The 27282-nt window shown below is 40.3% G+C and overlaps 2 protein-coding genes across 5 annotated transcripts in view; both read right to left on the bottom strand.

Moving 5' to 3' along the window:
* Positions 1-2132, bottom strand: part of si:ch211-212o1.2 (uncharacterized protein LOC492735 homolog) — a 28884-nt gene extending 26752 nt beyond the window's left edge. Inside the window, exons 1-2 of one of the 2 annotated variants that reach the window (XM_058751572.1) lie at positions 1986-2132; positions 1590-1754 (exon numbers count right to left, since the gene is read on the bottom strand). In XM_058751572.1, the coding sequence (XP_058607555.1) occupies positions 1590-1754; positions 1986-1995 (175 nt within the window). In that variant the 5' untranslated portion in view covers positions 1996-2132. The other variant, XM_058751573.1, reaches the window with a different exon arrangement.
* A 1648-nt stretch (positions 2133-3780) lies between these two features.
* znf423 (zinc finger protein 423) overlaps positions 3781-27282 on the bottom strand; it is a 165129-nt gene continuing 141627 nt past the window's right edge. For 2 of the 3 annotated variants that reach the window (XM_058750851.1, XM_058750852.1), the window contains 2 exons: positions 26334-26449; positions 3781-5044 (listed from right to left, as the gene is read on the bottom strand). In XM_058750851.1, coding sequence (XP_058606834.1) covers positions 5015-5044; positions 26334-26449 — 146 coding nt within the window. In that variant the 3' untranslated portion in view covers positions 3781-5014. The remainder of the gene's footprint in view (positions 5045-26333; positions 26450-27282) is intronic. The other variant, XM_058750850.1, reaches the window with a different exon arrangement.

Below are 27282 nucleotides of genomic sequence, written 5' to 3'. Positions count from 1 at the left end.
GTGGTCATTATCATTCTTAATAGCATTTTGAGTTAAATCGATGTAGTTTTAATTGCAGCTGCAAACTACAAGCATCCCATGACACAATGAGACTGCTTCTGCAGCTAGAGGACAGTGGAGGGGGACTTTCGATGCTAAATCTTGTTTTAGTTGGGGGGGGGTGGGGGTAGAAGGATGGCATGGTGGGGTTGGTTGTTAAAGGCTTTTCCTAACGCTGCTGATCTCCGGCTCATGATGTGCTGAGATGGAGCTGTTTTCCATTAAGCCAAAAGTGGAATGAAGTCAAATCTGAAACATGCATTAATTTGTTTATTTGGTGTTTTGTGTCAGACTCCCCACAGCGAACACAGGTCAAATAAAAAAAGCACTGCTTGTCCAAGATGTTTAGTAACTGGGAACATCAAGGAACATCACAATAGACTTCCGCTGTCATTCTAGATTATTGCATGCTTGATTTTTAAGATCACGGTAACACTTTTAATAAGGTTCTATTTGTTAACTGCATTAGGTGACATGAACTAATGAAGAAAAATACTAAAGCATCGCAGACTTCGCAGTTAATGTTAATTTTAACATTTACCAATACTGTAGATTATTCAAATCAAAAGTTGTATCTCTTAATACTATTTAGACCTAACCTATCATGAACTAACAACGAACGGCTTTATTTTTTATTAACTAACGTTAACAAAGATGAATAAATACTGTAACAAATGTATTGCTTATTGTTAGTTAATGTTATTAATGCAGAGCAGATGGTACCTTTATTGAAAAATTTTACCATAATAATTTTATAGATTTTCTGAAGAATATTTCCTCTGCATAGCAGGAACCAATTCTTCAAATTAAAAGATATAAATAATTACACTTATCTGTGAAAAATGAAATATTAAATGACTAAATAATTGACCATGACTTTTCTATATAGTCCTGATATTAAAAATATATAAAATATAAAAAGTAATATAAAACATTCCTAATATTTCCAATGTGAATATGCATACACATTTACAAAAAAAATAAAAACACACAACTTAATGTATTATTCATATGCACCTATGCAGTCTATAAATATGTAACTGTTGTACAGCAAATCACAAACAGTTCACCCAAAACAAATATGTCATCATTTACTCAAGGCAGAATGTCACAAAACACTGTTCAATTCTGAGTGAACAGTCCCTTTAAAAGTTGCAAACGAGTCTCTTGTTCTAAACAGGTACAATTTCTAATGTCAGTTACTTCTATAGGTTTGAATGCACAGTAGCGTTACAAGTTTTACAAAGTAACAAATACACAAAACACGCAACCCATAACTGGGAAGGCTTATGTGTGCAGGAGGATGTTATACGAGCACCAACATTCATTATATTATTTTATTGTCATTCATGGGTTGCTGTCACATATTATTGATCTCAAACTGACCTCTATACACAAAGCTGCACGTAACTTTTATGTGTGTGTGTGTGTGTGTGTGCGCGTGCTTTCCTGGCCTTAATGTGGCCCGATGCTGCTGCAGCGTGAAACAGTAGAAAAACGATTCATATAAACACAGATGTGTTTAATGACACCCGATGTGCTTGTCTTACCCGGAGAGTAAAGCTTGGCGAGCTGTCGGGCCCCGGCGTGCTGCGGTCCCCAGCGAGGCGCGGTGCTGCGCGCAGCCGCCCCATGTTCATTCCCGTTCGGATCCTCCTCTGCCATAGACCGATGCCTGATCTCCTTCTCTGACAGCAGCGCCGCAGCCATGCTCCCTTATGATGGCCAGTTTTCAGAGAAAATGCATTAATAATGACGCTGTATCGTGCATTTAGTAACCAATACACAGGGGTTTAGGTTTAGCGCTGAACGACACACCTTTCCTGGTAAGCCCACTGAGGTTCCTACTTTAGTGAAACACACCCGGAACTAAAATACGCACGAACTGCCTGTCTGACACTTCGCTACAATAAACAGACAGATTATAATAATCATTATATATTTACCTTGTGTCATCTCATGAACTAAATGATTGATAAATATTGCTCCCCACAGGGCATCCGAGCCAGGTCTTTAAACTGTCCGACAGCCTGAAGAAAGTGAATATTTGCAAAACTTTTCTTGTGCTCTCTGGTGTGGAGTGCTCTTAGGGACAGTCGTAAAATGTATGTTTGCGTTGTGACGCGAAACAATCGTTACAATCACTTGCTGTTATTCTTTGGAGGATTAATATAATTCACAAAAACACATTATATTTTAAATGTTTACTAACGATTTTGTGTGTGTGTGTGTGTGTGTGTGTGTGTATGTGTGTGTGGTTATACAGGTGTCCATTAAATGTTATAATCGTATAAAAATGCGCGGTATTTTATTGATGGTCCCTAACAGCTCATGCGAGTCTATCATAAGACTTCGAGACGCTGATAAGAGAAACATCTGGAGGCGAAATTGTACACACGACTACTGTACTACCTGTTGATAAGAAACAGATAAGATAATCATATTATCTCATGTTTATGTTAATCTGTTGGATTATGCGGATACTGAAACGCTCACAGACACAATATAATATAAATTATATCACTGTATATGAATATATATTCTTGTTTTGTCGGATGTATAATAATGAATATAATATATTAGGCTAATCAACAAAACAAACAGAAAAAGAAAATATATATAATTTATAACGGTATGTCAAAACAAAAAAAAATTGTACAGCACACACATGCAATTGTAATTGCATGTATGTAATTGAGAATTTATTTTTTAACTTGCTAGCTAATGATCAGTTAAGCATTACATAATGTGGTAATGTTGGTGAATTTTCGTAATGAAAGTAATTATAAAGTGTTTTAGAGAAAATCTATCTCTATTGAGAGTCCTTGGGATGCTGAGTGTCTGTAAAACCCTCTGAGGCTGTGAAGATTGGCAACGCCTAGACAGTCAGATAGATTGGTTAACTGATTGGCTAATTTAATCATATCCTCAAATATTTTAAATAATTCTACCACAAAATACAAATATACAGTTTCGAACTTTGCCTCATTTGGAAATCTCCATTTACCCTTAAAAAGCACATGCTCATAATACAGCACAGATTTGATAAACTAGTGCAGTACAGTGAAATACTTAACTGAAACACCAGTAGCCTATTAAGGGCATTTTTCAGTAATATTGGGTATTTGTGGATGATTCATAAAATCACATGCTAGTTTTCAAGTATTTAGGAGTTACTCAGATGGTGTGCTGAACCCTGTTTCCCAAGCGGACAGGTTCAGAGGCCCCCCGGGGCCATAGTGTATCGATGCGTTCCGATGGCTGATTTCTGGGAACAGCACCGACCTTCTGTCCGGCTCAAGTTATGAGACTCAGCGGCCGAACCAGCTGCTTAAACACATGGATGCAATTAAAGCAGAAACTGCTCTGGTAAAAGAAACACTTCTTTAAATAGATGTTTCTGCCCTTATTCAGTGAGTCACAGGCATTAAATCATCTGATGATCATTGTTGGGTTTTTCCTTATTTACAGCAATCATATTCAGGGAAATTTGCATCATACATAGTTTTTTTTTTTTTTTCCATTATACAAGATAAAATCTTTCCCTTTAAAACCTGATGAATAAATTTGAAGTATACCAATGACAGTTGCCATTTTCCCATATTTTGCAGTTTAATTCGTGACGGCAAGCAGTGTTATAATCACCACATAAAATTGGCAAAGATTCAAGTCTTTTATTCAGATCCTCTTGCATTGAATTAAACACTATTAAAGCAGCATGAATCATGGTTTGTGATGCAATATCGACTCACTGTTCTTCACTCCTGCAGATGAATCATAGTAGACTTGAATTTGTATCACATTCATTAAATAAGTTGTTAACATGTATAACAATATCCACTGCAAAATATTTCCATTATTCTTTAATGATATCTCTTAATGAACTTAATAAACTAAGCCTGTGTTGAGCACGTTCACACCCGTCCAAGAGTTTTATCATTGTCGTTATAGTTTTTTTTTAATGCAAATTATCTGTATGTTTTATGAGCAGCATTACTGTGGCTCCCAGATATTTATTGTTAAATAGAAAGCATGACAAGAAGAATAGAGCTCACACAGCATCCGGGGAACAGAGACACTCTAAGGAGTTCAGCCGCTTCAATACGCTTTATCTGCGCTTTGAAAGAACACTCACTTCAGATGCACGGATTCCCTTTATTCATGATTTATTTATTTGTTTATTTTCAACTGTACTAGTTTATTGCAATCTGGTTAATTCACATTTAAAAAGCAGACATCATCCAGTTGCACTGAAATCAATGATATTCATTTTTACAACATCCATAAGGCCCATGTACTGGAAAATCCAATCAAAACCATTATGTTTTTTATTTTTTTCTTTATATGTTTTTTGTCTTTTTACTGTAATTAGAAAAAAGAAAATATATAACAATAATAATAGAAAGGAAAAATATTACGACTGGCAAGCAATCACAGCACAGCACAAGTACCTATTTACTGCAAGAAATAAATGGTACAAATAAATCAACAAATAAAAAGGGCTGAGAATATATGCATTGAAAAGAACAAAATTGGCACGTATGAAGTTTGATACATGAAGCAACAGAGGACAAGATATGTATTTCTAGAGATTAAAATCAGGCAGAGGGTGTCTTTTCCTTCCGTTTTTTTTTTTTTTCATCTTTTGTCCCCAAAAAATTAAGAAAAAGCAAAAAAGAAAACGGGGAGAAAATAAGGAACACACAACCAGGAAGAAGGGACGATAAAAAATACTGCACGTAGAATACCTTTTTCTCTCCATCTCCTTTTTTTCTCTCCTTTTCTTTTTTAATAGCATATCCCATTAATATTCATTCCCCACCGTTCGTAATAGCTGCGCCTGGTGGCGGAATCGTTAGAGTTTTACATGTGAGTAGCAAATGACACTTTGATTGGCTGTGATGTTGAAATGTTCCTCCCCACCGGGCCTGGGTCGGGGTTCTAGGCTGAACCGGGAGTCCTGCGGGGCCCGGTCTCACTGTGCGTGCTGGCTCAGTGTGTGGTTCTGCAGGGGAACAGAAGAGAACACATGAGGAGAGAAATAATAAGCTACGTGCCCACACCTCCACCCGTCTCCTTCGCTCTCTCCCTCTATCCATCTCTCTTTCCATTTACCCACCAGGCCTGTCCGTCCATCTCAAGGCTAGTAGCCCCACTTTGACAGAGGAGTTCGAGCTCTGCAGCCATGAGCGAACACCTTCCTTTTTTCCCCATTTTCTTTCTTCTCCACACACTCCCATTAAATATTGGGCACATGTGCACTTGCGATCCCATTCATCCACCCACGCGCACACGCACCGCACTTCCGCACCGGGCAGAGAAACAACATTCGTCCTCCATTTGATTTAGAGTTCTCTGTTTCTAATGCAAAAATACTGATTTGTTTATTCTGGAGTATTGGATACATGTTTATGAATCTTTTAAATCAGCACAATGCCTTACGAGGCTCTTGTTCTATGGACTCCAGAGAACAGAACATACATTTTTGATAACATATCAAATCTCTCTGTATTGAAGTGTAGAAGAAAAGTAGGAGAAAACTGTTTTGTGTCAAATTACACCCTTAAAAAAACAACAAAGGTTCCAAAAGGGTGTTTGCAGCTGCAATGCCATAGAAGAAACTTTTTTGGTTCCCCAAAGAACCTTTCAGTGAACAGTTCTTAAAATAAAATTTTTATTTTAGTATAAGGAACATACTAAAATATAAAGAACCCTTTTGTCCAATTTAAAGGTTCCATGGATGTTAAAGGTTCCTCATGGAACCATAGCTGCCAATAACACTTTATTTTTAAGAATGTACACTTTAAAAAAACAATTTTGACTGAGAAATTGCTAGTAAAATTCACAAATAATGACAAAGAAATGGCAAGTAACACATTGAATTAAACATTACATTTTGATGTAGAAAGATCAAAATAGTATTTTCTTGTAAAACACTCTTAAAAATAAAGGTTCCAAAATTGGGTTTTCTCATCAATGCCATAGAAGAACCATTTTTGGTTCCCCAGAGAATCTTTCAGTGAGCAGTTCATAAAAGAACCATTTATATTTTGATGATCTAAAGAACCTTTTGTGCAATTAAAAGGTTCCATAGATGTTTAAGGTTCTTCATGGAACCATCAATGCCAGTAAAGAACTTATTCTTATTGTTAAGAGTGAAATCTTTGTTTTATTTACAATTTCAAAAAATCATCATACATCGTCCGCACACAACTGTGCACAGAGGAAGCCATAATGGCCTAAAACCAGGATCATACAAACAGATCAATCAGCCGTTGCGTGAGGGGTTAAACAGGAGCAGATATGCACAGGCTAAATGGTTATTGTGTTGCCGTGGTCTCTCGGCAGCCCTGCTTTTCCGCATGCTTTTCCCTGGACCATAAACCCAATTCCCAGAGAAGAGCCGGCAATCATCCCACTTTCCCTCTCAAAGCTCCTTTCCCAGATTAATCTCTCCAAGAGAGATAGGCTGTGTTTTTATGCCCCGATATAAAAAAAACGGAAAGGGGGAGACAAATCTGAAGGATTAAACATGGTTTTTGGTTGATAAATACTTATTCTTATTCTTCGTCCTCTTATCTTAGTGCACATATTTTGCAAATGATTGCTGGCGAAAGGGGATGGGCAGTTCCATCCGAGGAAGGCCAAACCACTGGGTCTTAAAACCCCAGACCGAATCAATGGCAGCCTGTCAGGGGATGTGCGTCTCGCGTCCTCCTTCTCTTTCCATCCCGGCCTCTCTCTCTCTCTTTTCCCGCCCCTCCTGCGTGGAACAGAGAGGAGACGCGCACGAGGAGGGCTCTTGAGCGAGGAGACGCATCTCTCTGGGAGCCACTGACCCCATTATGAGAGCAAAGCACTTCTCCTTTTGCATTCTCTTGCCTGCGCTGCCGCCCCCCTTCCAGCAGAGGCCAGCCTTGTCTATGTCTCGCTCTGAGCGCCGCCGGAGAGGAGAACGAGACGGAGGTGTACATCGGACAAAACCCAAACATATTGCAAATCATTTGTCCTCATCATCAAGCACCTGTTTCACATATCGGAATTACAACAAAACGGAACGGGAAAAAGCAGCGGCATGGTGAAACGTAACTGAAAATAATCCTGGGACTCACATGACAATGAGCAATGAGTCAATACGGCGTACCTGCCCGCACTGTCACATGTGCACATGTCAAGAGCAACTAACGACCCAATTTACCCAAACCTGCCTTAGCTGAGTCCCCAAGAATATGCTGCTGCTCAATCAATTATCAGTTATTCCCCACAAAGCCAATCCCCCTCCAAACTCAATCTTCACCTGCTGCAGAGCCAAATGCAACTCAGCCATTGTCATTATATACCTGATACTACGACTCGATGTGAAACCAAATTAACATCTGGGTCGCCTATCTTTTCATTTACGCTGATGATCATGACAACAAAAACAATAAAAACACTAATAATAGTAATAATAATCTTATGTCATTTAATCTCAATTCATTCAGTACTGGCATTGATCAAGCCTTCGTGACTTGTTTTTGACATCTTAAATTAAGAATAAATTACTACATGTTGTTAAACGGACTGATTTTTTTCTGGTTTCTGATTGGTCAATACTGCATTCCAGTTAAAACACAATACAGTGTCAGAGCCCAGGTTTGACTCTAACATGGTCCTGAAACCATTACCACTCGCTCACCCGCACTTTCCTGTCTACACTACACTCTTAAAAATAAAGGTGCTTAAAAGGTTCTTCACAGCGATGCCATAGAAGAACCATTTTTGGTTCCACAAAGAACCATTCAGTCAAAGGTTTTTTAAAGAACCATCTCTTTCTTACCTTTTTATAATATGAAGAACCTTCTTTCGCCACAAAGAACATTTTGTGAAATAGAAAGGTTATTCAGATGTTGAAGGTTCTCGTGAAGCACTTTTATTTTTAAGAGTGTATGCTTTCCTATAACAAAAAGTGAATATAGAATAGAATAAACAAAATAATAAAATAAAAAATATATTCAATAATTGTATTAATGATATGATCATTTTGATTATTTATTTTAAAATTTATTTGTATAATTTATATATATTTCCATAAATAATATACATTTATATTACTTTTTTTACTTAAAATATATACTAAAATAAACAAAAACATACACACATACATATATATATATATATATATATACACATATACACACACACACACACATATATATACACATATAAAATTAGAAATTTTATTTTATTGAAATCTTATTTTTTTTTATTAAAAACCTAAATTCTAAAGTTATATAAATTATTTTTATACAATAAAAAAAATTATAAAAAACATGTGGAATAGTACACAATGTACATTACAGCTTATAACCTGCAATATATACACTTACTCTGTGTGTGTGTGTGTGTGTGTGTGTTTGTGCGTGTGTGTATTGTGTATATATATATTCAAAATCTTTACAAGAGAGAATTTGTTTAAAATACTGTTGCATTCTTGGTTTTGCTTTCAAATAATGCGCAAGTAAGAGTAAGTTTGAATTGAAGTGTCCGCATTTGTGACAAAGAAAGAGGGAGTGTGTGATTGAGTGTGTGTGTGTGTGTGTGTGTGTGTGTGTGTATGGTCTCCCCCAGGTTGTCAGGGCTGTGTGGAGCTGTATTGATTTGGAGGTGGAGGGACAGAGAGGCAGTGTTGTTCCCTGGGGTCTAGGGTTACACCAGCACTGCAGTGGCCTGATGGAAACTGCACAGTAGGACTGGAGGGGTGCAGGAGCCCGACCTAACATACAGTACACAACCTCCTTCATACACACACATAGATCCTTCACTAAAACAAAAGACATGCACTCAGACTCCCCAGCGCACACATGCCTATGTACTACCTCACATAAACACACACACGGCCACTAGCCACAATCAACACACACCGTCGGCTTATTTCATGATCTCTGGCATATACGAGCCACTGTGGTATCATACATCTGCTCAGTCTAATCACACACACCCTTATAAACGCAAACACACTGTCGCACTTCAGCTGCCCACCGCACACACACACACACACACCCCAACACATCTATTTCTATCGCTCCGATATCTCTCTTGAAAGATGGCAGCTGATGTGTGGGCGATCAAACCAGCAACACTTGTTTAAATTAGTTAATCAGTGTGTTGGAACAAACACATTTTCAGGCCGTTCGCAGTTTGTTCTCTTCATCCGAGCGCGTCGTCGGGGGCAGCGCTATTGATTAAGCCGCAGGCGATCGATCGCCAGAATGGTGTGTGTCTCTGAATCTGATAATGACTCGCAATATGACATCAGTGCAATGCAGCTGTAATTGATATATTCTTGAAGGGGGGAAGTTCGAACGAGAGAGGTGGAGAACACAGAGGAAAGCTGTTTAAACAGTCATGGATGAGCTGCGACTGAACGCACCACAACATGCGCATGGACGCGCATTCGTCGAATCGGTTGCACGAGAACTTGAAGAGTTTGTAAAAACGCTCACGGTTCACGCGCCATTGTTGCAACAGAAATGTGACAACTTCCTCTCGATTTCAAGTGCAGTTTTAGGCACTCATTGTAGTTTTATTCGTACACCTGATCGCTGCAACGCGAGGAGGGCATGGAGTAATGTGCGGAACAGCCTCCTTACCCTTCCCTCCCTTGGCTTGGCGACGGAGCGGAGGGAGGCGGTACGGTGGGCAGAACAGCCCCTGCGAGCTCAGTCAATATCTACGCTGTCATTGTTTTCCTAAACTGGTTATAAAAGAGAGGCTAAATCCTGCGGAGCTGTGCACTCCTGGGAAATATGGCCCAGTCACATTACTGATGCAGTGACTGCGAGACTGCTGCACTCACCGAGGGGGGGAGGGGGGAGGGGGGAGAGGAGGAGGAGGAGGGGGGGAGCGGTGGGAGATAAAGATAAAGGAAAATCAAATCTATGTTTCCCTACGCAGCCTCTTTTCACACACAGAGCATGCACATACAGCCGGACCGAGCGGCTGTCATGTCACTTTCAATCAGGGCTGTTCATGTGTGCGAGCGCGTGTGTGCCGCAGGGCCCCTGGCTCCCGGCTCCATGGTGCCCCCTGGGGACGGTGCAGTGTCAGTGAAACTCTAATGTGTTGGCTCGTTCTGCAAGAGCGAACAGAGCGAGAGAGAGAAAAGAGTGTTGCTGGAGAGGGTGGCCGTTCTGTCAGTAAACTGTTTTTCGTAACAGGATTCTTTGGAATTACTGGAATGAGTTGACCTCAGAACAGTGCAAAACGGTGGCTCCCCAGCGAAACGCACGCAAAGGCACGTACATCTACTGCTATATGATTTGGAACAAAAATTATGTAATACATTCATATTACAAAATGTCTTTATTTTTAACATACTACTAGAAAATATTTTAAATGAAATAAATGACATAAATTGTATACAATATACATAACTATTTTTTAAAAACCTATACATACTATTTATACATTTGTATAAATAAATTTGGAAATTCTATGTTATTTAAATTTATTTTATTATAATATACTTTCTCTCAATGTATATAATTTATTTTTTACTTTATAAATTTTATAAATAATGATGCCATTTTATTAATCTTTAAAGTTAAATTTAAATTACTATAAAATAAAATACTTGTAAAAATACTATAAAATACATATACAAATAATATATATATATATATATATATACACACACACACACATATATATACACATATAAAATTTGAAATTTTATTTTATTGAAATCTTTTTTTTTTGATTAAAACCTAAATTCTAAAGTTATATAAATTATTTTTATACAATAAAAAAATTATAAAAACATGTGGAATAGTACACAATGTACATTACAGCTTATAACCTGCAATATATACACTTACTCTGTGTGTGTGTGTGTGTGTGTGTGTATGTGTATGTGTGTGTGTGTGTTTGTGCGTGTGTGTATTGTGTATATATATATTCAAAATCTTTACAAGAGAGAATTTGTTTAAAATACTGTTGCATTCTTGGTTTTGCTTTCAAATAATGCGCAAGTAAGAGTAAGTTTGAATTGAAGTGTCCGCATTTGTGACAAAGAAAGAGGGAGTGTGTGATTGAGTGTGTGTGTGTGTGTGTGTGTGTGTGTGTGTATGGTCTCCCCCAGGTTGTCAGGGCTGTGTGGAGCTGTATTGATTTGGAGGTGGAGGGACAGAGAGGCAGTGTTGTTCCCTGGGGTCTAGGGTTACACCAGCACTGCAGTGGCCTGATGGAAACTGCACAGTAGGACTGGAGGGGTGCAGGGAGCCCGACCTAACATACAGTACACAACCTCCTTCATACACACACATAGATCCTTCACTAAAACAAAAGACATGCACTCAGACTCCCCAGCGCACACATGCCTATGTACTACCTCACATAAACACACACACGGCCACTAGCCACAATCAACACACACCGTCGGCTTATTTCATGATCTCTGGCATATACGAGCCACTGTGGTATCATACATCTGCTCAGTCTAATCACACACACCCTTATAAACGCAAACACACTGTCGCACTTCAGCTGCCCACCGCACACACACACACACACACCCCAACACATCTATTTCTATCGCTCCGATATCTCTCTTGAAAGATGGCAGCTGATGTGTGGGCGATCAAACCAGCAACACTTGTTTAAATTAGTTAATCAGTGTGTTGGAACAAACACATTTTCAGGCCGTTCGCAGTTTGTTCTCTTCATCCGAGCGCGTCGTCGGGGGCAGCGCTATTGATTAAGCCGCAGGCGATCGATCGCCAGAATGGTGTGTGTCTCTGAATCTGATAATGACTCGCAATATGACATCAGTGCAATGCAGCTGTAATTGATATATTCTTGAAGGGGGGAAGTTCGAACGAGAGAGGTGGAGAACACAGAGGAAAGCTGTTTAAACAGTCATGGATGAGCTGCGACTGAACGCACCACAACATGCGCATGGACGCGCATTCGTCGAATCGGTTGCACGAGAACTTGAAGAGTTTGTAAAAACGCTCACGGTTCACGCGCCATTGTTGCAACAGAAATGTGACAACTTCCTCTCGATTTCAAGTGCAGTTTTAGGCACTCATTGTAGTTTTATTCGTACACCTGATCGCTGCAACGCGAGGAGGGCATGGAGTAATGTGGAACAGCCTCCTTACCCTTCCCTCCCTTGGCTTGGCGACGGAGCGGAGGGAGGCGGCACGGTGGGCAGAACAGCCCCTGCGAGCTCAGTCAATATCTACGCTGTCATTGTTTTCCTAAACTGGTTATAAAGAGAGGCTAAATCCTGCGGAGCTGTGCACTCCTGGGAAATATGGCCCAGTCACATTACTGATGCAGTGACTGCGAGACTGCTGCACTCACCGAGGGGAGGGGAGGGAGGAGGAGGAGGAGGGGAGCGGTGGGAGATAAAGATAAAGGAAAATCAAATCTATGTTTCCCTCGCAGCCTCTTTTCACACACAGAGCATGCACATACAGCCGGACCGAGCGGCTGTCATGTCACTTTCAATCAGGGCTGTTCATGTGTGCGAGCGTGTGTGTGCCGCAGGGCCCCTGGCTCCCGGCTCCATGGTGCCCCCTGGGGACGGTGCAGTGTCAGTGAAACTCTAATGTGTTGGCTCGTTCTGCAAGAGCGAACAGAGCGAGAGAGAGAAAAGAGTGTTGCTGGAGAGGGTGGCCGTTCTGTCAGTAAACTGTTTTTCGTAACAGGATTCTTTGGAATTACTGGAATGAGTTGACCTCAGAACAGTGCAAAACGGTGGCTCCCCAGCGAAACGCACGCAAAGGCACGTACATCTACTGCTATATGATTTGGAACAAAAATTATGTAATACATTCATATTACAAAATGTCTTTATTTTTAACATACTACTAGAAAATATTTTAAATGAAATAAATGACATAAATTGTATAAAATATACATAACTATTTTTTAAAAACCTATACATACTATTTATACATTTGTATAAATAAATTTGGAAATTCTATGTTATTTAAATTTATTTTATTATAATATACTTTCTCTCAATGTATATAATTTATTTTTTACTTTATAAATTTTATAAATAATGATGCCATTTTATTAATCTTTAAAGTTAAATTTAAATTACTATAAAATAAAATACTTGTAAAAATACTATAAAATACATATACAAATAATATATATATATATATTGTATATATATATAGCACTGATACAAGACTTATCTCAGTATATATATATAGATATAGATATATATATATATATATATATATATATATATATATATATATATAAATATAAATATATGTATATATGTCTTGTATCAGTGCAAAAGAAAAAATTTACTTAAGTACTTAATTAGTCAGTATACCTGTGACCACATATTACTTTATACATATTTATTTTCTCTATCTCTAATAAATAATATATCAATACATTATAATAGAGAGAGACTGAAGAAGAGGAGTAGGAGCCACTCTGCACTACACACTGTATTACTGTATCTAGATGCTCACTCACACACAAATGAACAGACAGTGTGTCTCTGTGCTATCGGGTTTATAAAGTGCTCTCTGTCGAGTCTGTCTGCTGTCTATATGGCTAAACATAGACAGGGAGAGGAAATACTGAAGCTGATAGAAAAAGTGAAGAGAAGGGGGTTTAGAAAGAAAGAGAGAGGGATCATGAATGAGAAAGAATGAGAAAGAGAGAGAGTAAAGTTGTCAAAAAGAGAGAGCGTGAATGAGTACGAGAGAAAGAGAGAGAGGTGGGGGCTTCGCTCTTAGGACGCTAGTCTGTCCCTCTCTGCTCCGTTTTTAACACAAAATGAAAAATCACCTTTGCCGCCTGGTGCACTTTAGAGTAGCTTATTTTTAGACCCGCTTGACAGTCTTCCAATGGCCGGAGACTAGCAGATGGGCTGTCTTAAAGCTTCATATGCTCCCAGCTCTCACCTCCCAGAGACAGGAAACTCACTTGGGAGTGTGCTACAAATAAATGCCCCCCTGCCCTGCCCCTGGATTCCCTCATCCCTCCCCTCTTCCCACCTACTCAGACCATTCTCCACCCAGATAGTGCCTGTCCCTGAATTTAGCACCTTCCCTGCAACTACGTCCTGCTGTACTGAAGTAAACTACACCCACGTCACTGCCCAAATGCTCTCCCCTTTCTGGCCTGACCAGGACTGGAGGCGTATGTGTGAATCTGAATGAAATGTAAACATGAATATGCTTACGATAGATGACCTAGAAATTAGCTCCCACTAAGCCAAGGTATACTATTACGAATAAATACAAAATTTAGAAAAAATACTAAAAATAATACATTTATTTTATTATTATTTTCTTTTCTTTACTTGATGGATACAAACCAAAAATAAATAAATAAATAAACAAAAAAGATAAATGAAAATATATTTACAGTATCAAAAGCTAATATTATATACAGTGGGTACAGAAAGTATTCAGACCCCCTTAAATTTTTCACTCTGTTATATTGCAGCCATTTGCTAAAATCATTTAAGTTCATTTTTTTCCCTTATTAATGTACACACAGCACCCCATATTGACAGAAAAACACAGAATTGTTGACATTTTTGCAGATTTATTAAAAAAGAAAAACTGAAATATCACATGGTCCTAAGAATTAAGACCCTTTGCTCAGTATTTAGTAGAAGCACCCTTTTGATCTAATACAGCCATGAGTCTTTTTGGAAAAGATGCAACAAGTTTTTCACACCTGGATTTGGGGATCCTCTGCCATTCCTCCTTGCAGATCCTCTCCAGTTCTGTCAGGTTGGATGGTAAATGTTGGTGGACAGCCATTTTTAGGTCTCTCCAGAGATGCTCAATTGGGTTTAAGTCAGGGCTCTGGCTGGGCCATTCAAGAACAGTCACGGAGTTGTTGTGAAGCCACTCCTTCGTTATTTTAGCTGTGTGCTTAGGGTCATTGTCTTGTTGGAAGGTAAACCTTCGGCCCAGTCTGAGGTCCTGAGCACTCTGGAGAAGGTTTTCGTCCAGGATATCCCTGTACTTGGCCGCATTCATCTTTCCCTCGATTGCAACCAGTCGTCCTGTCCCTGCAGCTGAAAAACACCCCACAGCATGATGCTGCCACCACCATGCTTCACTGTTGGGACTGTATTGGACAGGTGATGAGCAGTGCCTGGTTTTCTCCACACATACCGCTTAGAATTAAGGCCAAAAAGTTCTATCTTGGTCTCATCAGATCAGAGAATCTTATTCAGGTGTTTTTTAGCCAACTCCATGCGGGCTTTCATGTGTCTTGTACTGAGGAGAGGCTTCCGTCGGGCCACTCTGCCATAAAGCCCCGACTGGTGGAGGGCTGCAGTGATGGTTGCCTTTCTACAACTTTCTCCCATCTCCCGACTGCATCTCTGGAGCTCAGCCACAGTGATCTTTGGGTTCTTCTTTACCTCTCTCACCAAGGCTCTTCTCCCCCGATAGCTCAGTTTGGCCGGACGGCCAGCTCTAGGAAGGGTTCTGGTCGTCCCAAACGTCTTCCATTTAAGGATTATGGAGGCCACTGTGCTCTTAGGAACCTTAAGTGCAGCAGAAATTATTTTGTAACCTTGGCCAGATCTGTGCCTTGCCACAATTCTGTCTCTGAGCTCTTCAGGCAGTTCTTTTGACCTCATGATTCTCATTTGCTCTGACATGCACTGTGAGCTGTAAGGTCTTATATAGACAGGTGTGTGGCTTTCCTAATCAAGTCCAATCAGTATAATCAAATACAGCTGGACTCAAATGAAGGTGTAGAACCATCTCAAGGATGATCAGAAGAAATGGACAGCACCTGAGTGAAATATATGAGTGTCACAGCAAAGGGTCTGAATACTTAGGACCATGTGATATTTCAGTTTTTCTTTTTTAATAAATCAATTCTGTGTTTTTCTGTCAATATGGGGTGCTGTGTGTACATTAATGAGGAAAAAAAATGAACTTAAATGATTTTAGCAAATGGCTGCAATATAACAAAGAGTGAAACATTTAAGGGTGTCTGAATACCTTCCGTACCCACTGTATATATAAAAAAATTAAAAAAACACAGCGATTCATTTTATTATAAAACTGTTTGTATTATATGCCACCATATGTAAATAATCGATACAAGATATATGTGCACCTAAAAGTGTGCACACAATAACAGTAGCATAAACACACCTGTTCACACTTTCAGATGTGGTTCATTTGGATTCATAAACTTTCTTTATGCCTTTAGCAACTTAGAGAGAAAAATCCAGGTGATATCAGTCAAAATCTGTATGGTCGTTTTGTTCTCTCTGAAAAGAGCGGAGGGAGTGATTCCACTATGACTGACCTCCTCTGACCTCTGTGCTCCAGGGTGGCCTCCTCACATTCATCACACACACACGGTCATATAACCCCACCATCACACATGCTCTGTTTACACTCATACATACTGTATATCCGACATCGGTACATCTCTGTCAAGCACCAGGTTGCCAAATAAATACTAAATGTACAGGGGATTAATTATACAGCAATGATGTACATAAGCAACTCGATGATGTAATCTTCAGCAACAGAGTAGAGCTGGCTCTAAAAGTCAACATACGCTGTCGGCTGTCTTTAATATAACATTTGACATATTCTGCAGGCATCAAATAGCGGCACATGACTGGCATACAGACTGGTAAAAAAATATATTACAACCATAATTTGTAGTAATATATATACACTACCGTTTAAAAGTTTACGGTCAGCAAGTTTCCTTTTTCGTTGTTGAAGATATTAATACTTTTATTCAGCAATGATGCATTAAACTGATCAAAAATTACAGTAATCCTGAAAACAACTGTTGTAGCATTGATAATAATAATAATAGAGCACCAAATTAGCAGCATATTAAAATGATTTGCTGAAAATTCAGCTTTGCCATCACAGGAATAAATGACATTTCAAAATACATTCAACTAGAAAATAGTTATTTTAAACTGTTATAATGTTTCACAATATTACTGTTTCTACAGTTTTGAATCAATTAAATGCAGCATAAGAGACAATTTTTTTTACGATTTCATTCATGATGGATAAACTGATGTAAGTAAAATTAGTTGAAAATGCCATTTCTTGTTAACAATGGTTAAGCTTCCTCAGTTTAATTACGTCTACTATGGTATTTTGATTCTACTATGGTAAATGCTGTCCTTTTGTTGTAAGCAGTCTCTAATATAAAATTTCACACATTCTGCAGGCATCAAACAACAATACGCAGACATAAAGACAGACTGCATACAAAAACAACACACGCATGCATGCACAAGCCCTTATGGACATGCACACACAGTTGTGCGTTCGTGAGATCTGTGGAGTGTGGAGGTTCGAATGTTAGATGAGCTCGGTGGCCTCAATAGAGCCGTGTCATGGGCGATAGCACTGCGCTAGGCTAACACTAGGCTACGCTACGCTAGCTGTGTTCTGCCACTCAGAGATGCACTCAAAGAGCCTCACTAAAACCCTCCCTGCTTCCCCTCAGGGAGGAGGTTTTGACTCCAAAGCAGCCATAAACTAAGACAGAGAGAGAAAACGCATTACGCGGTGAACGATGCGGCGTGCAGCGAGAGAGAGAGAGAGAGAGAGGGCTAGTGTGTGTTATCTACAGCCAGTCAACGTCAACACTTTGTTGTCACAACGATATGTGAGCCTAGCAGGCAGAGAGTGAGAGTGAGAGCGAGGAGGAAAAGAGAATAGGAGAGTGTGTGAGGTGTGCTGTCAGAGCTGTGTGATTTATAGAGTGTGCTGTCAGACTCCAGCTGCTGAACCAAAGTGTCAGGTTGAGAGAGACCCCTACCAGTGTCTGTGTGTTGAGAGAGAAAAAACCAGACGGAGAGAATGAGAGAGGAGACAACTTTTTAAAGGCCATATTCTACACTTCTGTAGCATTGTCCACTTGTAATGTTAGTGAAGCTTTCTTGAAATCAAAACACTAGCAATTTTGTTCTATAAGACACTGTCATACTCAGGTGTGACGACATAAACAATTTGTATGTTGACATCAAACATAGAAATAGGGTCTGATGTGAAACACAAAACAGCCAATCAGAACTATCAGGGGGTAGTCGTGGCCTAATGTTTAGGGAGTCGGGCTTGTAACCTGAAGGTTGCTGGTTCGATTCCTGCAGGAATTGAAGCACTCTCTCCACCTTTGATACCATGACTAAGGTGCCCTTGAGCAAGGCACTGAACCCCTAATTGCTCCCCGGGCGCTGGAGCAAGGCTGCCCACTGCTCCGGGTGTGTGTTCACTGTGTGTGTGTGCACTTGTTCACTACTCACTGCTGTGTGTGTGCACTTGGATGGGTTAAATGCAGAGCACCATTTCGAGTATGGGTCACCATACTTGACAATACGTCACGACTTAACTTAACTTAACTTAACAGTTCTTTCTGTTTGCTCACTCACACACACACACACACGTTTTTCCTTGTGGAACGTAAGGCATTTGACATTTAATATTTCATAATATTTAATACTCTAAACTTCCAAAATCAGTCTCTCCTCATCCATACATAATGATTAATATAAATTAAAAAGCAGTATATAGCATTTTACAGCGACTTGTCTAGTTAGAATTAAACAAACTTTTTGCTACTGTACCTTTAAGACTTTTCACAATACAGACAAAAAGTCTAAGACCATATTGAAAATCTGGGATTTAATTAATCTCATTTAAATCTAATATAAACCGTTACAGAACTTTGAAAAATGCAAATACATGAATTTAAATAAATTAATAAAGAAATATAATTTGTTTGTTTTGGCCTTAAAGACGGTTGAAATTTTTTGTCATGATTTATTCAGTCATGATTTATTCACCCACGTTGTTCCAAACACAAAGACAAAATTACAGGATTTTGAAATATATATTTTTAAATATATGAATAAAGAAATAAAAACAACAAATTTTTATCATTATTTAACCTCATGTCATTCCAAACCTGAATGACTTTCTTCTGCGGAACACAAAAGAATATATATTAAGAACGTTTGAACTGATTTTATCCATATAATGAAAGTCAATACAACACTAATTGACTTTCATTGAGACATTTTTCAAAATATCTTCTTCAGTGTTCCACAAAAAAATAAAGCCATACAGGTTTGGAACGGTATGAGGGAGTAAATAATGACAGAATCTTCCTTTCTGGGTGAACTTTTCCTTTAAGATACAGTCTTCTCATCTGTTATGCTATGTTAATGAGCGAGGCAAACAGAGTGAAGTATCCACAGTTCCCAAACCCTCCAGATCACAGCTGCGCTCAGTGTGCATGCGCGCGCGTTTGCGTCGAGCGTTGAGAGTGTCGAGCAGCGAGAGTCATCTCACCGACAGCGCTTAGACTCATACGTCACTGTCACAGCCACGACAGTTCCAGTCCCGAGCTGGCAACCCGCACGCGAGACAACAACACACACCACGCAGCGCGGAGCTGTAGCGCCACAGCACAACCCTGCTCAACTGTCATATCTGACTGGGGCATGTGCCGTACACACCCCCTCCTTCTTCTGTTGTCTTCACATTTTCATTTCAGCTCGCTTTCTCTCATGTTGCGTCTCAACATATCCTTCGCTCTGTCTGTGCGTTAAAGGAACAGGCTACCATGAGAGACGGATATGAGAAAACGCTTTATAGTGATCCCAGTGGACACATCTCTCTTTTTTTCCCCCTCACTCTTCCTTACCCCCTCCCTCTCTCCCTCTCATGCCAGTCCCCAAATTATTTAATTTAGCACAGACACCATATCTCCCTATGTGCCATCCCGCTGAAGTTCTCTCTCCCTCCACGTCCTCCTCCCTTCTTTCCTCCACTTTATAGATTGTTCCAAGCAGGGGTATTTCGTGACAGAATCAGGAGTGTGGGTGGGTTCGCTGGAAAATTTGCAAAAAGGCATTTACTTCATTTTTATCTCAACATAAACACGCACGTGCACGCTCGCGGCCCGAAACCGGTGTCCCACATTGTAATAAATGAATGCGAATGTGTTGATTTACTCTGAAGATTAGTGCCGCCCCATGGTGAGTGTTTTTGATTTGAATTCGCCAGGCCGGAGCTTTGTTTGAATCTCCGTCTCAGCAAGGGCAGAGCAACAAAACAAATGCAAACAGGTAAACAACTTAAACATGTCCCCTCCGATTCTAGTTTACTCCAATGCCCACCACCTGGAGAATTTCCATCGAAAACCGTGTGGCAATGTAAATCCGTAACACCATGACACACTTCTCACCCGCTCTCGTTTGGTACGCCAGCATAGTTAGATAGCCGAATACATTAGTGAACGGTTTCATTAGTTCATTATCAACTCTTGGCTAAGTTCCCGCTATACGCCCTATTCTCAATATCACGGCTCTAAAGCCATCAGAGACATCCGAGGCCTAGCATGTCAGAAGGCTCAGCGCGTGGCTGCAGACTCAGGGATGTCGTGGTCTTCGAGAGGGAGCTGTTCTAAACACAGGGCTCATAGCTTTAGCTGGAGACACTATACTGCAGTCCCCTGACAACCCCTCAACCAGCCAGCCAATCAGCAGCAGGTAAGGTGGATTTGAGGAGCTGTAGGCATGTGTGTGTGTGTTGGGGTTACGGCTCTGAAGAGAGCCCCCCAGATCCCCATTCTAATAACGTACACTGCCACTCCAGACGCAAGGGCAGCTGGGACACGCACACACACACTGGCACTAATAAAATTGAGCATCACAATAGAAACCTATATCAATATCTACAGCACACAAAAGCAGATTCATGGCACACCAGACAAACTCTCCACGTACATTATAAATCTAATATGACTCATAATGGAACAGATTCTATGGATGTTTTTAGAGCTTCTACACTTGTTAAAGCCTTGATTTGCTTAATGTGGGTTATATGAGTAAAAATGTGCCTGTATGTTCATATACTAATAATAAATCTAGTTTAAGGAGGATTTTATGTTTTCTGAAGAAAATGTCTGTGGTGATTTTAAACCGAGTGTTTTGTGGCTAAAGTGTTCTTAGTGGCTTTTTTAATGTATTGCAGTGAGGTTCTGTGTTCTAGGTGATAACTGCCACAAACCAAAAATTATATTCTATATTTTGGTTCTCTGCTTTCTTAATTCTATGGGATTTTTACATTTTTGTCATCTACCATGCAAAAATTGCCCAATTGGTTTACAAATTATAATAATTGCATTTTTATTTTTGCCTACATTTTAAATACACTACTCAAAAGTTTGGTGTCTGTAAGATTTTTTAAATCTTAAAAAAAGAAAGAAGTCTCTTATGCTCAACAAGGTTGCATTTATTTGATCAAAATACAGCATTACAGTAATATTATGAAATATTACTATTAAAAATAAATTTGTTCTATTTTAATATATTTTGTAATTTATAATTTTCAGCAGGCATTACCATAGCCTTCAATGTCACATGAGCCATCAGAAATCATTCTAATATGCTGATTTGGTGCTCAAGAAACATTTCTTATTATTATCAATGTTGGAAACAGTTCCTTTTTCCTCCACCTCTGTGAAAAACGGAAAGTGTGAGAGAAAGCGAGTGCGTGTGTACGCCCTGATGAACGCCGCCCCCTTACATCACTCCACTCAGCGCTGTATGAGAACTCACAGCCCTCAAATATTCAACACTTTCGCAATGTCAAGGGGGGACAAGGAGGCATCAACAAACAAACAAGTGCAAAGACCCCCCTCCTTCCTTTATTCACACACACACACTCACTCACCCATCCATCCATCCAAACTGCTGAGTACGGTTAAATATTAACCAGCGCTAAAGGAAACACCGTACACCCACGTGCGCACACACATGCCAGCGGGGAAGGGATACAGGGCGTGGGGGGAATGCGGCGCCCCCTGGAGGGCTCAATCAGAACCGGCAGTGTGTAAAAATGAGGCGCGCTGTCAGAGAGTGACAGCAGTGCCTATGGAAGGGCCGAAGGGTGGGCGGTTGGGAGTTCACCTGGGGAAACAAAATAACAACTGAAAGAAAATCTACACACACACACACACACACACTCACTCACACAAAAAGTCTCTGAAGTTTCTAACAAAGGAGTGGAGGATCCAGCAGAGTAGGTCTAGCTGCGCTGATCGGGGCGAAGCATCACTTATTTACCAGCTTACATCTGCACTATTTATGGGGCACCAGGGAGAGGCAGAAAGGAAAGAGGGAGACGGAGAGAGAGGGGTGGGTGGGGGCAACACAGAGGGGCTAAAATATGCATGGGGGCTGGCTCTTCTGGGAGCCAGAAAAAAGAAAATGGAAAAGGGAGAAAGAATGAGAGACATAAAAAGGCGAATGAGAGAGAGAGAGAGAGAGAGAGAGAGAGAGAGAGTTGGAAACAGTTTGAGGAAGGGAGGGAGTTGGTGGGAGTGCGAACGAGAGAAAGAATTAGAGACAAGATAAAGGATGGAAGCAAAGTTTGCCATAAGGGAGAGGGGGATGATACAGTAACGTGTCTTGTGAAGGCTCATGGGAAGACGAGGATTAACTCAGAGTGGGGCCGCACTGGGAGGGCATGCTGGGTAGGGCACATAGGCCATGCCAGTCCATCCATTCAGTCTTGTTAACAACATACACACACGTTCAAGTCTCATTTCACCTGGGCAGGAGCGGGGTAAAACCCGGCACGGAGCTGTCCGTGCGGCTGACTGCTCTATTCCTCACCTCCGTCACCACTCAGGTGGGCCCGGAGTGGATGCGGGGGACGGAGCGGATGGGAGTGATGCAGTGGGCCCGCTGAGCCATGGGCTGGTGCGAGTATCTCGGTTGGCCGGCCTCAGGGTGAGGCAGACAGTGACCGACAGGGTCCAGCGCTCCCCCTGCTGCTAAATGGACTGACCGGCCATATGCCCAGCGCCGCCGGCCTTATATCACTGTCACGCCGCGGCCGGGGGCTCACGTGGAGGGGTGGGGTGTTTGAACCATGCAGGAGATTTAGGTCACACCCCCCAAGCCCCTAAAATATTAAGTCATGGACCTGAGTAAGCTATTAACCTCACACCCTGCTACTTATAAAGACCCACCCACCAACACACACAGGCGGGCGCTGGAGGGGGCTGCAGGGATGGTGGCCCATAGCTCACAAAGATGAATGTAACTTGGTCTAGGGCAGGATGCAGCTGACCCCAGCGGCCCATGGCAGCCACTGTGGGCTGAGTTATTCACAGTCCTGCCCCTACTCAATCTGTCTGCCCCATAATCAGCACAGAGAGAGAGAGAAACCGAGAGAGAAGCACTGACCTAGCAACAGTACATTAAGATTATTGTTAAGTTCTTAGTGGACACATTTTGCATTTTATATCTGGATTATTTGACACTTAAGAGAAGAAATGGGATTAGGAAATGTTGAATGCGAGTCAGATTCAAACACACATCTAAAGGTCTGCTACTCTGACAGGACATGGAAAGCTGTCAAGCTTTGGGTCAGATTTCATGAAACATGCACCAACTTCTAGACTCCTACAGCAATCTCTATCCACAGATTCCAACAGAAGTGACAGGATTTTGGCCAAGAAATATCTCACAGCAACTGTAAATATGACTGCACCTTATTGCAAACTAAAGAGAGTGCTCATAAGGGTCACAATTTTGTTGATTTAGCCTATCAAAATTGCGATTCTTTAACCATTATATTTGGTCCACTCTAATACTCAATACTCTAATCCAAGAACAATCAAGAAAAACTTCAAAAATGGCCTGATACTATCAGAGTGTAAGGTTGCACCACTACAGACAAGTCCCTAAAGGAGAATCAACCAGTTAGCAGTAACTTTTTTAACCAGTGCATTTAGTTCTAGTCCTTTAGAAGGGACTGCGTGGGAAGAATGTGTGTGTGTGTGAGAAAGATTTAAATTCTGCCTGGCCCTTAGGCTTGGCTGAGATGTCTGCATTTGAGTTGGTGCTTAAATTGATACTATTTTTCACCTCACAGCTCTGTGATATCTCCAGCTAAACTTGAGTCAGCAGATGTGTCTCACTGCTCTGCCATGTCTGCATCCGCTGGGAATCATTACCACGGGTCAGGAACATCCAGAGGTGCTTAAAACCAAACCACAGCCACAGAATGTCTGTATTTCTATACAAAAACATCTTTTGGTTGGGCAATGAAGACACAAAACTCCTGCCCAAAAAAGAACAAAACTACACTGTGGTTCCAAAGAATGTCAATAAGGAGTATTTAAATGCGTCAAAAAATTAGAGATTTCTTAAAGTGTGTTTACACTGACAGTGATTAGCATGGACAAACTGACCAGAAGTAAATTATTTTTAAAAGGAGGTGATTTTGAGAGGCTACGTAATAGCAATAGCAAACATTGCCAGTGCAACAAAGTTGAACAGGAATAAATAGTTGTCAGTGAAAACGCACATCAAGGTATACAGTCATGTCAAAAGGAAAGGGACTTCGGGTGCCACAGCGTCAAGAAGGAAAGTTATAACAAAAAGTGCACAGAGTGTGGCAGCACTTTGGAAACGTGTGTGGCAGCGCTTACTCGCTAAAGTCTATATGTGTGTGAGTGTGTCAGTCTCTGAGTGGAAGGGTTCAGGGCCTCCCTCAGGGAACTCAGATAAAGGCTTCAGTAAAAGAGAGAGAGACTATATCTATCACAGTAGAACAGACAGAAAGAGAAACAGATACAAAGAGAAAAAGAAAGAGAATGGAAGAGGGAAAGAGAGAAAGAAAGAAACAGAGACTCATCCAGAAAGAAATAATGTCAAGTGGACAAAGTGTGTTATTGTTACAGTAGGCAAACGGCTTTTGATGAGCTGTCAGACATCAGATTGTGCTGTGAACTTGAGCGTGAACCTGTAGGGCATACAGTTGTCTGTACAATATCTCTAACTGCTCAAGGCCATCTGAACTGTGATTAGTGTATATTCTTTCAAATACTATATATATATATATATATATATAAAATGTTCAGTGGTGCAGTGGTTCTTAACTGGTTTTGTTTGATTTTACACTGGATGTGACCCAACAAAGTACCAAAAGAGTTCAAGAAAATGTAGTAAAAGTAAACAAAATGCCTTTAAAATAAAAATAATAAATGTTAATATTTCATATTATGAAGGGTATTAGCCCAAAACTATGCAAAATTATTTATTATATTAATAAATATTAATTATCCATAATTAAAATTATACGGGGTAGAAAATACTATAAAAAAGTTTGAATGAATAATTTTTCTCCCCAAAACCAGTTTTAAGCTGACAAGCACTGTACTAGTCTCTCTCTCTGTGTGCGTGTGTGTACCGGTATATATGGTTTATGAGGACACAAATGTGTATAATGACATGGGTACTACAACGTAAACATGGTTTATGAGGACACTTCCTGTGTCCCCATAAAACAAAAGGGTAAAAAAAAAAAATATACAAAACGGTGTTTTATGAAATTCAAAAATTGCCAGTAGTTTCCTGTAAGGGGTAGGTTTTGGTGTAGGGTTTTTGTAGGGCGATAGAAAATACAGTTTGTACAGTATAAAAACCATTATGCCTATGGAGAGTCCCCGTAAACCACAAATTCAAGTATGTGTGTGTGTGTGTGTGTGTGTGTAAGTACACAATGTCTATGAATGGCAATCTGTTTTTGTACATGCATTGCAAATGTGAGTGAGAGTGGGCCCGGGACAGCATTCCCAGTTGTCTGCCCTGACAAAGCACGCACATGTGTGTGTGTTTGTGTGTGTGTGGATGAATGTGAGTTCCAGCAGTCACAGCAGGTGGTGTGATTGATTTGCAGAGTAATGGGTCTAATCGTTACTGGCTTGAGGATGCACCTTGTTTTCTCCTTTAATTCCCTTATTAGCTGTGATCTGTGTCACATCTGTGTCTATCAGGGCTAACTGAGATCGACTACAGAATCCCACTATATTCCAAACATCACAAAGCAGACACACATTTTGCTACTACAAGGAGTTTCATTGCACATATGACACATAAAATATGATCAGAAAACCTTAAAATACGAACATTGGAAGTTCTTACATGGCTTTCTGGAATACTTCATTCTGATTGGTCAAATAAGGTCTGACAGATTTCCTACATACAGTGGTTGTTCTAGATTCATGTTTTTCTTATCACTTCTTGTGTAACAATGTGGGCTTTACACCAAATTGTAGGAGCGATATTTAAAAAAAAAAAAAAAGAAAAGAAAATCACAGCTGTTAACACATATTAAACATCCTCAACCACCATTGCCGGGTCTTGTAAAAGTGAATTTTGGACTTAGTCCAGAAAGTCATGAATGTTCACCTGCTTTTGTTGCACTGCCATGTGCTTCTGCATTACTCACCTGGAGCTCAGTTTGGAAGAAGAACTTCTGCGGACACTGGGAGCAGTCGTATATCTTGTCCTCCTGTCCGTGGACGGCAAAGATGTGCTGCTGCAGCTTATTGGCCTGAACAAACACTGGGGGGAAAAGGACAGAAGGGAAACAGCAGTCAAACGATTGGCCGAAACGCTTTACCCAAGAGTGTACAGTGAATTGGCTGTGAAAATAGCTGATTCGATTAAGAACTAATCCTGAGCGAGGAATTAAAAAAAAAAAAACAGAAAGAATAATCCATGACTACCAACTTTCACGCTTTGGGTAGGAGAGGGAGAATAAAAATAATGAATTTTTTGGATTTGAGACAATGTGTCGGCACTGAGGATAGAGGAAGGGGGAGGGGGCGTTCTCAAATGAAAAGCTCTCAAACTCTCTTTATCGGAGAGCAGGGGATGACAGCCGGAGATGGAGGGAGAGACAGAGACAGACTAAAGTATCCCCACCAGACCTTGTGATATTTATCAATAAATCATTCCTCTTTCCTCGGGTTTTTAAATTCCGTTCGTGTATTTTTTTTTTTTTTTTGTTTCAGTAAACTTAAGTTTGCTGTGTGTGGAGACTATGAATTATTGAGCGTCCCTGGAGGAGAAGGCATCCGCTTACTTATTCATGAGCCACACAGGAATAGTGTTAAAGTTTAAAAGAGGACTGCGTACCTGTAAGGGAGGAAAGGGGGAAGAGAACGTGGTGTAGCCAAACAACTCGGTAAAGGTGAAAGAAAGACGGAGAACTAATCCGCAAGGAGGAAGAGAGAGAGGGAGACAAAGGGACGGACAAGGCAAAAGAACAAATGATTTGATCAGAGGGATGGAGGGAAGGACGAATAGAGAAGCAAAAGGGAGTGTACAGTGAATTTGGAAGGAGCTGGAACTGGGAGAGGAGTAATAAAGAATGGGTGAGGGAAGAAAAAGAT

This window comes from Onychostoma macrolepis, chromosome 18, assembly GCF_012432095.1.
Source record: "Onychostoma macrolepis isolate SWU-2019 chromosome 18, ASM1243209v1, whole genome shotgun sequence".
Taxonomy (NCBI): domain Eukaryota; kingdom Metazoa; phylum Chordata; class Actinopteri; order Cypriniformes; family Cyprinidae; genus Onychostoma; species Onychostoma macrolepis.
This window is presented reverse-complemented; position numbering and strand designations above follow the sequence as displayed.